The 12030-nt window shown below is 44.1% G+C and overlaps 1 protein-coding gene across 1 annotated transcript in view; it reads right to left on the bottom strand.

Annotated features, from left to right (window-relative positions):
• The window catches only part of C5 (complement C5), a 101068-nt gene that overhangs the window by 18920 nt on the left and 70118 nt on the right, over positions 1-12030 (bottom strand). The window contains exons 27-32 of the mRNA XM_004712562.2: positions 10890-10985; positions 9166-9337; positions 6490-6695; positions 4199-4351; positions 1542-1604; positions 446-527 (exon numbers count right to left, since the gene is read on the bottom strand). Of these exons, the coding sequence (XP_004712619.1) occupies positions 446-527; positions 1542-1604; positions 4199-4351; positions 6490-6695; positions 9166-9337; positions 10890-10985 (772 nt within the window). The remainder of the gene's footprint in view (positions 1-445; positions 528-1541; positions 1605-4198; positions 4352-6489; positions 6696-9165; positions 9338-10889; positions 10986-12030) is intronic.

Here is a 12030-nt window from a genome sequence, read left to right on the forward strand (position 1 = left end):
AAGAAATATGTATTTTCCAGACCCCTTGTCATACAGAGAGGCTAAGGGATGGATCACTAACAGGGTGGTAGGCAAAATTAAGGATCATGGGATGGAATGCTGACGCCAAAGTGACAAAAAACCAATGTTCTGGAATCAGACCCTTCTGTGATTTAACAAGTACACACAGTCTTAAATGGTAATGAAGTTAGTTAATTAATCTCCTGAATTGATAGTGAGCACATTTAGTTTAGCTCTGTATTAAGTTAGGTAACAACAATCTCAATTTCTTATTAGAGCTGTTTCTATCATAAGAAATGGCAGCAATGTTTGCTTGCATATTACTCTGCTGAGGAATTTGATGAACACATTTTGTTTGTTTTTTTTAAAAGCACAATGTCCCCCTGTGTCCTGACACTGTATCCTTAGTCAAAACGACGGTGTATATCCCAGTATGCTGTTTTACCTTCAATGTCCTGGGTTTCAATTTTCAAATGAAAGTTACAAACTTCCTCTGAGGTACTCGTTTTGTGAACCACCGTTGTTACCTACGTTGGGAAAAGTGAATAAGAAGATTCTGTCTCATGTGGGAAAGAGAGGTGCTGTGGCCACACCGCTGCAGTCCCTGGGAAGCTTCCAGGGGGCTGTCATCCAGGACAAATCCTGTCCATTCACGACCTTTCCCCCGGAAGTCGGATTGCTGCAAACCCAACAATCTGAAACACAGCTGAGAACCGCAGAAGAAGCCCAAAGTGACCTCTGGCCAAGCAGAACCTCGATCCAAAGGCTGTATAGGCAGCTGTGAGCACTTTACAAGAAAACTCCCCAGGCGCGGCCAGAGTCGGTGTGCTCTCATTTTACACAGAACACCACAACGCCAGGAAGCCTGGCTTTCCTGAAGCTCTCCCAGGGTACACAGCAGGTTGCCTGTGTGCGCGCAGGGCTGCTCCCACAGGCAGGCAGACATACTGAGAGACAGAAAAGTCTCAGAAACTTGAGCAAACACCCACCCCTGGCAATCTGACCCAAAGGTCCGTGAAGGAATTACTGTATCAAAACAAAGGATGTCACTGAAATGACCAGTTATTCCATCGTCATAATTCACTCTTGAAGAATACAAGAACTACATGCACAGTTGAGGAAACCTTGCAACTCTTCCCTCAAACTTGCCAAATGGCTAAAACAGAAGAAACATTAGTTCTTGAACACCACTCTCAGTGATGCCGGTTAAATGAAACACGGCTCTGCCATTAATCCTAAGAGCATATGTGCATGCGTCTATGTAGACACAGTTTGTATGTATACAGACACATGTAGCCCCAAACTATGCATACACACATGTCTATAATTATACATCTCATTTCTACAAATACATGGAATGCAAATAGACAAAGATTAATATAACCATTTTCAAGAAAAAATCATAAGGAGAGTTACCAAGATAACCAGGAGGAATTAGACAAATCAATTTTCCTTTCGATAGGATTACCCAAGCCCTGATTTCTGTGATTTCATGGCAAATTCTCTGTTCCATTGCAACTGCCCTTAATAAAAACACTTACATGAACTGTAGCCAAGCCACTGCTATAGCCCGTACTGACGACAAGGTCATCGTTGAGAGGCACCTGGAAAGGTAGATGGAGAAACCACGTGTTTGCATCATCTGATGGAGAGGCAGGAACAGCAGTGAAGAGAGTCTTCCGGTACTTCCTAGCCACCTCTCTCAGAGCTCTCCTTATGGAGGGTAAGCGGACCAGCCACTGAAGAGCCTATGTTCAGAAAGCCCAGTCCAAACCTGCTGCCAGGGAGCCAATTCCAACTTCTAGCCACCCTGTCAGGCAGAGTAGAACTGCCACACAGGCGTCTTCCCAGGCCTGTACATCTTTCTGAAAGCAGATTGCCGAATCTTTCTCCCACACAGTGGCTGATGGGTTCGTACTGCGGACATCACCAGGGCTCCCTCTTTTGCACTTGGACTCCGTCACGTGGGGCCACCACGCGTTGGAATTGCCTCAACCACACCCAACACCAATATGGCACCGTTGGGGCTTCCTCTCTTATTGCCACCTCTCAGGTGTCTAGCTCAAGTATCAGCATCGTGTGTGCCAAAGGAGATGGTTCTCATTAGCACCAGAGCTGGGCACTTGAACTTTACGGTTCAGTAGGTGAAAACTACGCTGGGCTCTCTTTTACGAGCCCTTTACACTCTACTACCACCGCCTGCTGGCTCAGATTTCCACTTTCCATCTGGCTCTGTTTGTCCACCCCTCTAGCACCCCACCCAAGCCTGCCAAATTCGAGGGGCTGCTTCTCTTCCTACCGGTTCTGCCAGGAGGGAAAGGAGGAGATGAAATGAGGGGACTATTCCTGCCAAAGAAGCGCTAACTGTTCTGGAGGGTGTGGAATGCACAGGGGATCGTTTTGAGAAAAGGGTCTAGGAGTTAGTTCTTTGCTCCTCAGAAACCACAACGCTTTTCCCCTTTACTTGACATTCTTGCGCACGAGGGGTTATATTTGTTCAAAAGATTGTCAGCCCACCCTCCAAAGGGTAACACGGGAACGTTCTTGTTCTTTCTGGTGGAATACCACAGCATTCACTGGAAAGCGAAGGCCCTGGTTTAATGCACAGGGAAAGCGTTCTATGGACCAGTGCGCCTGGGAAAATGTGGTACATGGTGCTGTGTCACTCCACCCCACTCCTCCTCGGAGTCATCACAAAGAATTTGTTTAACTTCATTTAAATAAGTGTTTCCCATACTTCATTGACTACCTAACATTGTTTCCAATGTAATATGCTTTAGGACAATGTAAAGCATTTTAGAAAATTTACAGAATTCCAAACTAGAATCAATCAGCCAAGACTTTACATGAAGGCAGTACCACAGAGTGAGGTGGTGTAGTGGGGTATGCATTGGGCTGCTTACTACAAGGTCAATGGTTCAAAACCAACAGCAGCTCTGAGGGAGAAGGATGAGGCTTCCTCCTCCCATAAGGAGTGACAGTCTCAGAAACCCACAGAGGCAGTTCTACTCTGTCCTATAGGGTCACCCTGAGCCAGAATTGACTCGATGGCAGTGAGCTTGCATTTCTTTTTGAAGGTTTCATTTTGAAAAGAGGCACCTTCCGGAGTTACCCGTTTGGGAGAGTAACTGCAGCCACCTCAAACGGGCTGCCACGCTCCTCAGGCCAAGAACTCTTCACTTGTGCTCAGACCTTTGGTATAGAGTTCAGATCGCCATTGGTGTTGAAATGTCCCCCTTCAAGGAGAAACATTACTAAAGTGGGGCTCACAAACACAAGTGCCTGCAGAAGTCCCCATATAAAGCAAGTGTGGACATCCGGTGTCTGTGGGGGCTGTGGCTCACTGAAGATCTTTTGACAGATGTGTTGGTTTTTCAAGAAGAGTTGAAAATCTGATTTTTACCACTGTTGTAAAATATTTGAATATATCTCAATGCCACATGGCCCAACTCATAACCTACTCCTCCACCAGGTATAGCAAAGAACATGAGATAAGGAGTTCGTGACCTAATGGCCAATTCCAACTCTGTAACTGTCTGCACCGGTGACTGGGGTCATTTGGAACTACTGGCAAATTCCTAAGCACGTCTTTTTACTTATTCTACTGCTGTACCTTTACACACGCTGTTCTCTATTTGTAGAATGTTCTCCATTTTTCTTCTCCAGGCTGACTTAACTCTGATTCTTCTAGATTTAACTCAAGCAGCAGGACACCTTTGCCACGCTCCCTCTCATCCACTTGTGTCAGGATGTCCTCCTCCGGGTTTCCATGATGTTATTTTCTACTGCCTGTTTACCTGGCCCCCAGTAGATAGCTTCTCTGCTTGGCTTTGAATCTCCACTGCCTAGAGCATGGCCAAGGGTCCCTGGCGGTGTAGTGGGTCACTCTTTGGGCTGTTCACCTGGAGATCAGTTTAAGTCCAGCAGGCACTCCTTGGGAGAAAGACCAGGCTTTCAGCTACTGTAAGATTACAGCCTGGGAAACTCAAAGGAGGGGAAGTCTAGGTCTCCATAGGTTTTAAGTCTGAATCAACTCAATGGTAGTGAGTTCATTTTGAGGACATGGCAGGTGCCACTTGGGGCATAGCAAACCTTCAATCTAAGTTTAAGTGGCACGTAAATACATTTTGAGGGGGAAAGTTGATGTATTCCAAGGTCCCTTTCAGTTATAAAATATTGTGAAACGCTGCTCACTTACCTCTATTGGCTTTCCAAGGAAATGTTTGTCTGTCATCTTGTAATGGTAGATATCGCCATGGTTCTTGTAAGAAACAGTAACATCCATATCCAAGCGGAGCTGCTTCACTAGAAGTGAGTATTCTGTCAGGCCTTCGATGGCGTTAATTGTATCCTGTCAACAGTCCAAAAAGCCCCCAAATTTATTTAGCTTATATGAACCCTGTCTATTTAAAAATGTGTTTTCTTATGAAAGGGTGGGGGCAATGGCTGAGTGAAACTGGTTAAGGGATCCAGGGGGGGCAGGTTAGAAGGGAGGGACCTTTCTCCTCAGTGAGGACACAGGCGCCAATGGACTACAAGGACAAAGACACATGCGTGGGGCGTAGGGACAGGAAAGGTGGCTCATTTCCAGGCTTTCTGTAGCCTGGGTGTCACTTCAGGGACATCACCTTTGTCAGAGCTAGCTCCTCATCTTCTGGTCTCAGAGTAAATATTTCCACTCAAAGACTTCCTATTAGTTTCTGTTTGACTGATCTCCTTCTGTGCTTCATAGCATCCTTCACAATTTTACATCACTTTATGGTTTATTTTTGGCCTCCCCCATTGTAGGATCAGACTCATAGGTCCAGGTAGCATATCTTTCCTGGCACCTGTTATGTTTTCAGCACCTTGCCCACAGTAGCTAGTCAATAAGTTCCATGAAAAAGAAGAACGTAAAAAAAAAAAAAGAAAAAGAAGAACGTATCTTTCTGAATGGCATATTCTTCATCTATGAAGCAGAGAAGTCTGAACAGATGAGAAATGGCAAATATGTGACCATCCCTGTGCCTGGGTCCACGGTAGTCATTGTTCACCACTGAGAACTCTTTCCCACTGAGATAGTTTATTGTGCCAGCCTGGCTGATAAACACAAGTGGGATTAACTGAAGGGCAGAGAGATAAATGGCTTGGTGAGCCTCGCCTTTCTTGTCTCTCACTCTGTGATCATCGGACCAGTGTGCAGCTGCCTTGCTTGTTCTGTGCCTCAATTTAAAGGCTACACTACCTGTGGGAGGCCTAGCCTGTGGACTGTGTCGCTGTAAGTTGAAGTCCCTTTAAGACATCTCTGGAGCTGGGGACTGGCGGTTGGTGACCTGCCTTGTGATTGGCTGTTGTGCTGACATAGCCTAGCTCTCTCTACAAATAGAGGAAGATCTGGCAGCAGACTAGACTTGAAGGACTGCTAGTCTCTCACAACTCTCTCTCATGGACGTGAGTTGCACTGAGCCATTTGTAGTGCTTTATAATTTAACTGTTTATTTCTTGTATTATATATTTATCTGTATATGATTTAACAATTCATTTCTTGTTATATATCTAATTATCTTTATAAATAAATATATTAATTTATCAGCAATTTGGTTTTATCTCTCTAGAGAACCCTGTCTAACACACCCACTAAGCTTTCAGTTATACCAAGATGAAACCCATTTGCCTTTGACCAGATCAGATGGTCAGTAAAGTGATCCTGAAGGGCCCCTAGCTCTATATCTCATATAAGTGGAGACACCTAGCCCATCACTACCTAAGATCTAGAACACAGGAAAGATGTTCACATTTGAGCAAATTTTAAATGTAGATGTGAGCAAGGAGCCTTCAAAAAGTGTGTAGAAAGTGAAATTTTTAAAAATGTACTTTTCTCCAGCTCTCTGAAACCCCCTCATACTATACAATGACACACAATAATAGCTATAACATAAATTTATATAATTACACAAATTTACATTAGGAGATCAATAGTAGAGACTCAACAGTAAGACTTTTTCTTGTTTTGTTTTACATGGAAAACATCTGTGCCTCTGTGTACACGGCAGCTACAGTGTATTATGTGAGCAAGACAAACGTGCTGCTAACCTTGTGGCCTCGCTTGCATAGTCATTAAAAATCCACTGGGTGGGCGTCAGGAACCATGAGTTCTCATGTTGGCCGTGCCAGTAACTCTCTGAATGAACTTCTCTGAGCTTATTCCTTTCTCTGTATAACGAGGGGGAGCAAGACAAGGCTGTCTACTCTCATAAAGAATTACGGTCTCTGAAACTCACAGGGATAGATCCTGTTCTACAGGGTTGCTGTGAATCAGCATTGACTTGATGGCAGTGAGATGTTTTTGGTATAATGAGAGTGCCCATGCAGACCCCCTGAGGGGCCTTTGATGCTAAGCATTTATCCCTATGCATCCATAGTACGCGCCTTTGGGGAGCGAGAGCGTGGTGGCCCGAATGAGTGTGGAATGCATGGGTGGGAAACAGCAAAAGTAGATAGAGATGTTACCTGGGTAGAATAAAAGCCGCCTCCGTACCTCTGCTCTTCAGATAACCATTTGATGACTGGGTTAACATAATTCATCTCCTTCAAGGCCAGGCTGGTGAGTAAAGCATAGGCAGTGGTTTCTACAATATGGGCTGTACCAGTGCTAGGTATGGAGCTGTCTTTGTGCTTAAGCTCGTCTCTCCAGAAACGATAAATGGGTGGATTGCCTGAACATTAATACAACGGATTTGTTAATATGATTAAAAATCAGAATTTGACATACAATTCTAGTAGGTATATCATAGCCTTCAGGTTTCTAGAGGTTTCTTAGCCCTTGTAACTTCCTCAGGGTAACTAATACAAACCAAGATTTCATAATACAGCGCTATTTGTCTTTGTTTTTTTAAATAGTTTATTGGCAAATAATTCACACATAACACAATACAGTAGTTCATATCAAGAAGAGTTGTGCAATCATCACCACAATCAATTTTAGAACATTTTTTCTTTCTTGTAGCCTTTATTGTTAGCTTTCCATTTCCCCCCAACGTCCCCTATCATGTCTCTAAGTAATTGTTAATCCAGTTATGGTCTTTATAGATTTACCATCTTTGTAAATACAGAAAAGCATAGAAAACAAAAACAAGAAAAGAAATACCAATAACAATGACAAAATAAAACAGAGTAAAACCTCAATAGAAAAGAAAGCAGAAAATATTAAAAACTGGAAGAAATTGAAAATGGGTCAAAAAGGAGACCAAATGATAAGATATTACATTTTAACCTAACTCCATCCTCAGCATGTTCTAAGGAGAAGTGGAGTGGAAAGTCTCATAAAGTGGGAATTATCAGGCTCAGGATCTACGACTAAGTCATCAAGTCACCTTGGACAAGTCCTTGAGTTGTGTGGGATTCTCTTCCCTAAAACCTAAGCTGAAAACAATACTTGTTTTCCTTGTAGTAAAACTCAAATGACATACAAAATATGATCCTTTGTAAACAATGAAGTACCATATCTCTCAACTTTCACCGCCAACGAGTTGATTCTGACTTACAGTGACCTGATGAGTCCTAGGGCACAGTACAACTCCCCTGTGGGTTTCTGAGGTTTGGAAGCCCTTCATTTAATCTTTCACTATCTCCTCCTAATCTAGAATACAAAAGACAACTTCAAATATATAGCACCTTTAACAATTTAGGAGGAGACCTGGGATTATAGTGGTTACACATTGGGCGGCTAAATGCAAGGTCAGCAGCTCAAAACCACCAGCTGCTTCAAGAAAGAAAAATGGGCTTTCTACTCCCCTAAAGAATTACAGTCTCCAAAATGTGCAGGGGCTGTTCTGTGCGGTCCTACAGGGTCGAAAAGAGTTGGCATGAGCTCGATGGCAGTGAGTTTAGTTTGAGTTTTTCACAACTTATGTTCTAAATGATATCTAAGTTTCTCTTCTGGCTCTTAAATTCTTCACTTTATGCTCCATAGCTTATAATCCATGTATTTACAAGTATTATACAAGTGGCTTAGAAATATGTGCTAAAATTTAGTCATTTTAAAATGCTGGCAGATAGCAAATTTTGCAGATGGTTATGAAAGTCATGTGAAATTTATAAGACTTAAAAAAAAAATCTTAGCCTAGAGATGGTTCAGAAATGCCCAGCCATGACTGTGCTGGCCAGGCTCGCCAGTCAGTGATCACTGCTATTCTCCTTCTCGTTTTCTATTCTTGTATAGAAAGCAGTAGCCTTATTCTTCAAAATGAAACACACACCTTGATAGCAAACCCGATGGGAAACAAGCCAGGCCGTGCACTCCTTTGCCTAAAATTCTCAAATGGATTCTCCCTCTTGGTCAAAGTAGAAGTCAAAGTTCTAGGGCTCCTCCTGACCCATTGTGTACCTCTAGGTGAACAGGCAGCATCCTTTACTCTGGGTGGAGGTAGCCCTAAATCAGAGTGCATGGCTGGGCTACATTTAAGCTTCGTGCACCTACTTGCTTTGGTGCCTTGTGGCAGAGTTCCTACAATGACCTGCAGGGCATGGCAAAAGCCACCCCCTAATTCCTCACCCTTTCCTTCTCTGACCTCACTTCCTGCTCTCCAGCCACTCTGACCTCCTTGCCATTCGTGAGGTACTAGGTTCACTGTTGGCTCAAAGCTTTTGCACGAACTCACTCTGCCCAGAGCACTCTTCTTCCAGGGTCTCGCCATCCTCAGGTCTTGGCTCCAATACCATTTTCCCAGTGGTATTTTCTCACCTTATCTAAAATCACAACTCCATCTCCCTTCTTGGCTCTATTTTTCTTCATATCAGTCACCACAGCTTATTCTCTCTCGATATATATAGTGTTTTACTTATTTATCTGGCTTGTATGCCTCTCTCTAGTTGATTATAACTTTGGGTGTGTGTGTGGTTCTGGATTGTTAGCTGGCTTATCATCCAAACCTAGAACCGTGCTTGGTATACAGGAAGTGCTCAATGAATATTTGTTGAATAAAGAAATGAACACATATTTCATGTTAAAAAATACATAGCAGTGGTTATTTATGATATGTTGTGATGATCTGTTCATAGCAGTTTTAATTTTGCTCCTGGAAAGCAGGGGCAGGTTCTTGTTGACTTTCTGCACCATCACCCCCGTCCCAGATTCAGCGAGCTCAGTATACTTAGTGTCTGCACAAAGTATGGAGAGAGGCCTACCTTTCACGAAGGCCTCCTTCTTCAGGGCTTCAGCAATGATACGGAATTGCCTGTAGGCTGTATCTCCCAAGGAAAGAGCATATGCTGCAATAGCTAGTGTAAAGGTGCTTTGGGCCGGGAGTGTATTTTCAAGCAAAAAGCTTTCAGCTTTTGTAAGAGCTGTGCTGATTTTCTGGAAATAAGAGCAGAAGAAACCTGAGTTTCTTTGGCAAACATCAGCCCGTCAACTGACTGAAATCACTTACAGATGGCACAATCAGCGTGGCAAGAGTGAGGGAGAGATGGCCAACCTAATGGGAATGCATGGAATCTCTCTGAAGCACAGCCTTCCAAGAGAAGAGGCAGAGCATGGTCTCTGAGGGGAAAATGTGGTCATCCAAAGAGGGTGGACCTTTGACCACTGAGTCCTCACCTCCCCTTTGGAGCTCCCCCCCTCCCCCACCTTTAGTTTCTGCTTCCAACATCACATCTAACCTCCAGGAAGAGAGAACACTGGGCCTGGACCGGCTTTCTTCATCTCCCTCTGCAAAGCTGGGCCTGCCTCACCACTTCAAAAGGAGCTTTACTAAAAATAACATCAATAGCAATAAGAAAGCCAAGCTTCCAAAGTACTTTATGATTCCAAGAACTCCAGGAAAAACAGTCCCTACTTTCCTATGCTGAGAGATCTAGGAATAGTTGTCTTGGCTAAGTGGATTAGGAAGAACACTTATGTTAGCTCTTCCAGCTTCACATGTGTCTCGTAGTCGTGTGCTCCTTGAGTCCCCTGGGAACTGGCTCTCTTTGACTCTCTTGCCTTAGGAGCATGCCTACCAATTCCCTTGAAATAAATAGCAACCAAAACAAAGGGTTTTATCGTGCCGTTTAAGCCCTGCCAGTCTCAGTTCTGTCTGTTTGAAGAACATGCCCAAATGACTTCTGATTTGCAAGAAGATCTATTTAACCTCCAGGAACACTGGTGGCACAGTGGGGTAAGCATTGGGCTGCTAAGCACAGGTAGGTGGTTCAGGGCCAGCAGTCTCTCTGAGGGAGAAAGATGAGGCTATCTGTTCCCTTGAAACGTCATCGTCTCGGTGACCCTACAGGGGCAATTCTACTATGTCCTACAGACTCGACTCACGACGAGTCAGAATAGTCTTCCCGGCTCACAACAACCACAGCACCGTTCATCTCAGCCCAGGGATTGAATTCCTCCCAGGTGAGAGTATTATTTCCATTCACCTTTGGAACCTGGTAGGCGGATTCACCTAGGGGAACCTTCTCCTTTCACCCCTCAGCTTCCAAAATCAAACCAAACAACACAACTCATCTTGCTAGCATGTGTCATTTACAGGCTCATAATATACTGTAATATGCATCCATAGGATAGGAACAGACACAGGGTGATGCTGGGCAGAGATGAGGGGGTGGGTAGGGGAAATGAGAATACTAGGCCATTCTTTCATCACAAATGGTCAGGTGCTATCAATTCTAGTCTCAGCTTTGCCTGTGACATTGGACCACTAAATTCACCAGACTTATTATCAGTCTAGTTTCCTCAACGGCCCATGAGTAGTTTGGTCTCTAATTTCTCTCACAGTTATGACATCCTTTGATTCCAGAGTTAAAGCTATTTTCAAGTCACATGAAAAGAAAAAGCAGCTTTGGAAATGAAGTACTCTCTGGTTCTTAGGACCCCACCAGACGTGGACGTTGGGTGTTAGAGAAGGAAAATGTTTACTTACCATCAGGGGGCATATATCAAAAGCCTTTCTAATACCAATCACAGAGAAGGCTGTTAGATATAAGGCCTTTTGTTGGGCTTCAACAGGCAAGGTACCCTAGAATAAGGAATGTTTTCAAAGAAGAGTAAAAATGGGGTCTTGCAAGTGAAACGAGCTGTTCCTAATCTCCCATGTTAGCCTTCTTCCCCTCCTTCCCTTCATGCAGCGCTCTTTCGCAGACAAGCTCTGCGCCTCGCTTGCTTGGATGCCCTCATGTGCCCCCTCTTCTAGCCTTACACCCTACTGCTCACCACATTCAAATTCCCCTCCTCCTTCAAGGTCATTTTTAAATGCCGCCTCCTCTGTGACACCATAGCTGGTCTCTGAAAACCCATATTTCTTCCTTCTTATGGAAATGCTTAGAAGAAGTCCACAAAGTGGCCTCTATTGACCTCTCCAGATTCATTGCACTCCACTCAGGCCCCAGCTCTCGCCCCAGTTCTCTGAGGGAACCACGCTCTCTCTGCTTCAACACGCCAGGCATGCGGTTTGCTCTGCTTGCGACACCGACTTCTCTCAGAAGCCTGGACGCATTTTTCCCACTCCCACCATCTAGATTAGATCCTTTCCTTTCAATGCAAGCAGACTTTCCTTTTCTTTAACATGCACCACACATTTGAAATCACTTGCTCAATGGCTGACTTCCCTGCTAGATTGGAAGCTCTGTGGCTGCAGTGACCACAGCTGTTTTGTTTTTGCCATTGTGTCCCTAGCATCCACTTAGTGCATATTCAATAAACACTACTGAATGGAGAATTAAAGCACACACACACACACACACACACACACACACACACACCTGTATTTCACGTTTAGAAATACAGGTAGTAATATGCACTTTCCTACCGATGGCTGATGTGGGAGTTCCTGGTGGCAGGAACACTATCTAGTCCAACCTTCCCCTACCAACCTTCACTGTACACGTGCTCCTCACCTGTAATTTTTTTTAATCACTTTATTGGGGCTCATACAATTCATCACAATACATAGATCAATTGTATAAAACACATCTATACCTTTGTTGCCCTCATTATTCCCAAAATTCGCTTGCCTCTTGGGTTCCCGGAATCAGCTCATTTTCCTTTTTTTCCCCCTCCCCTTC

The sequence above is a fragment of the Echinops telfairi genome, unplaced genomic scaffold (genome assembly GCF_000313985.2).
Source record: "Echinops telfairi isolate 266 unplaced genomic scaffold, ASM31398v2 ScPeMD7_7410;HRSCAF=8448, whole genome shotgun sequence".
Taxonomy (NCBI): domain Eukaryota; kingdom Metazoa; phylum Chordata; class Mammalia; order Afrosoricida; family Tenrecidae; genus Echinops; species Echinops telfairi.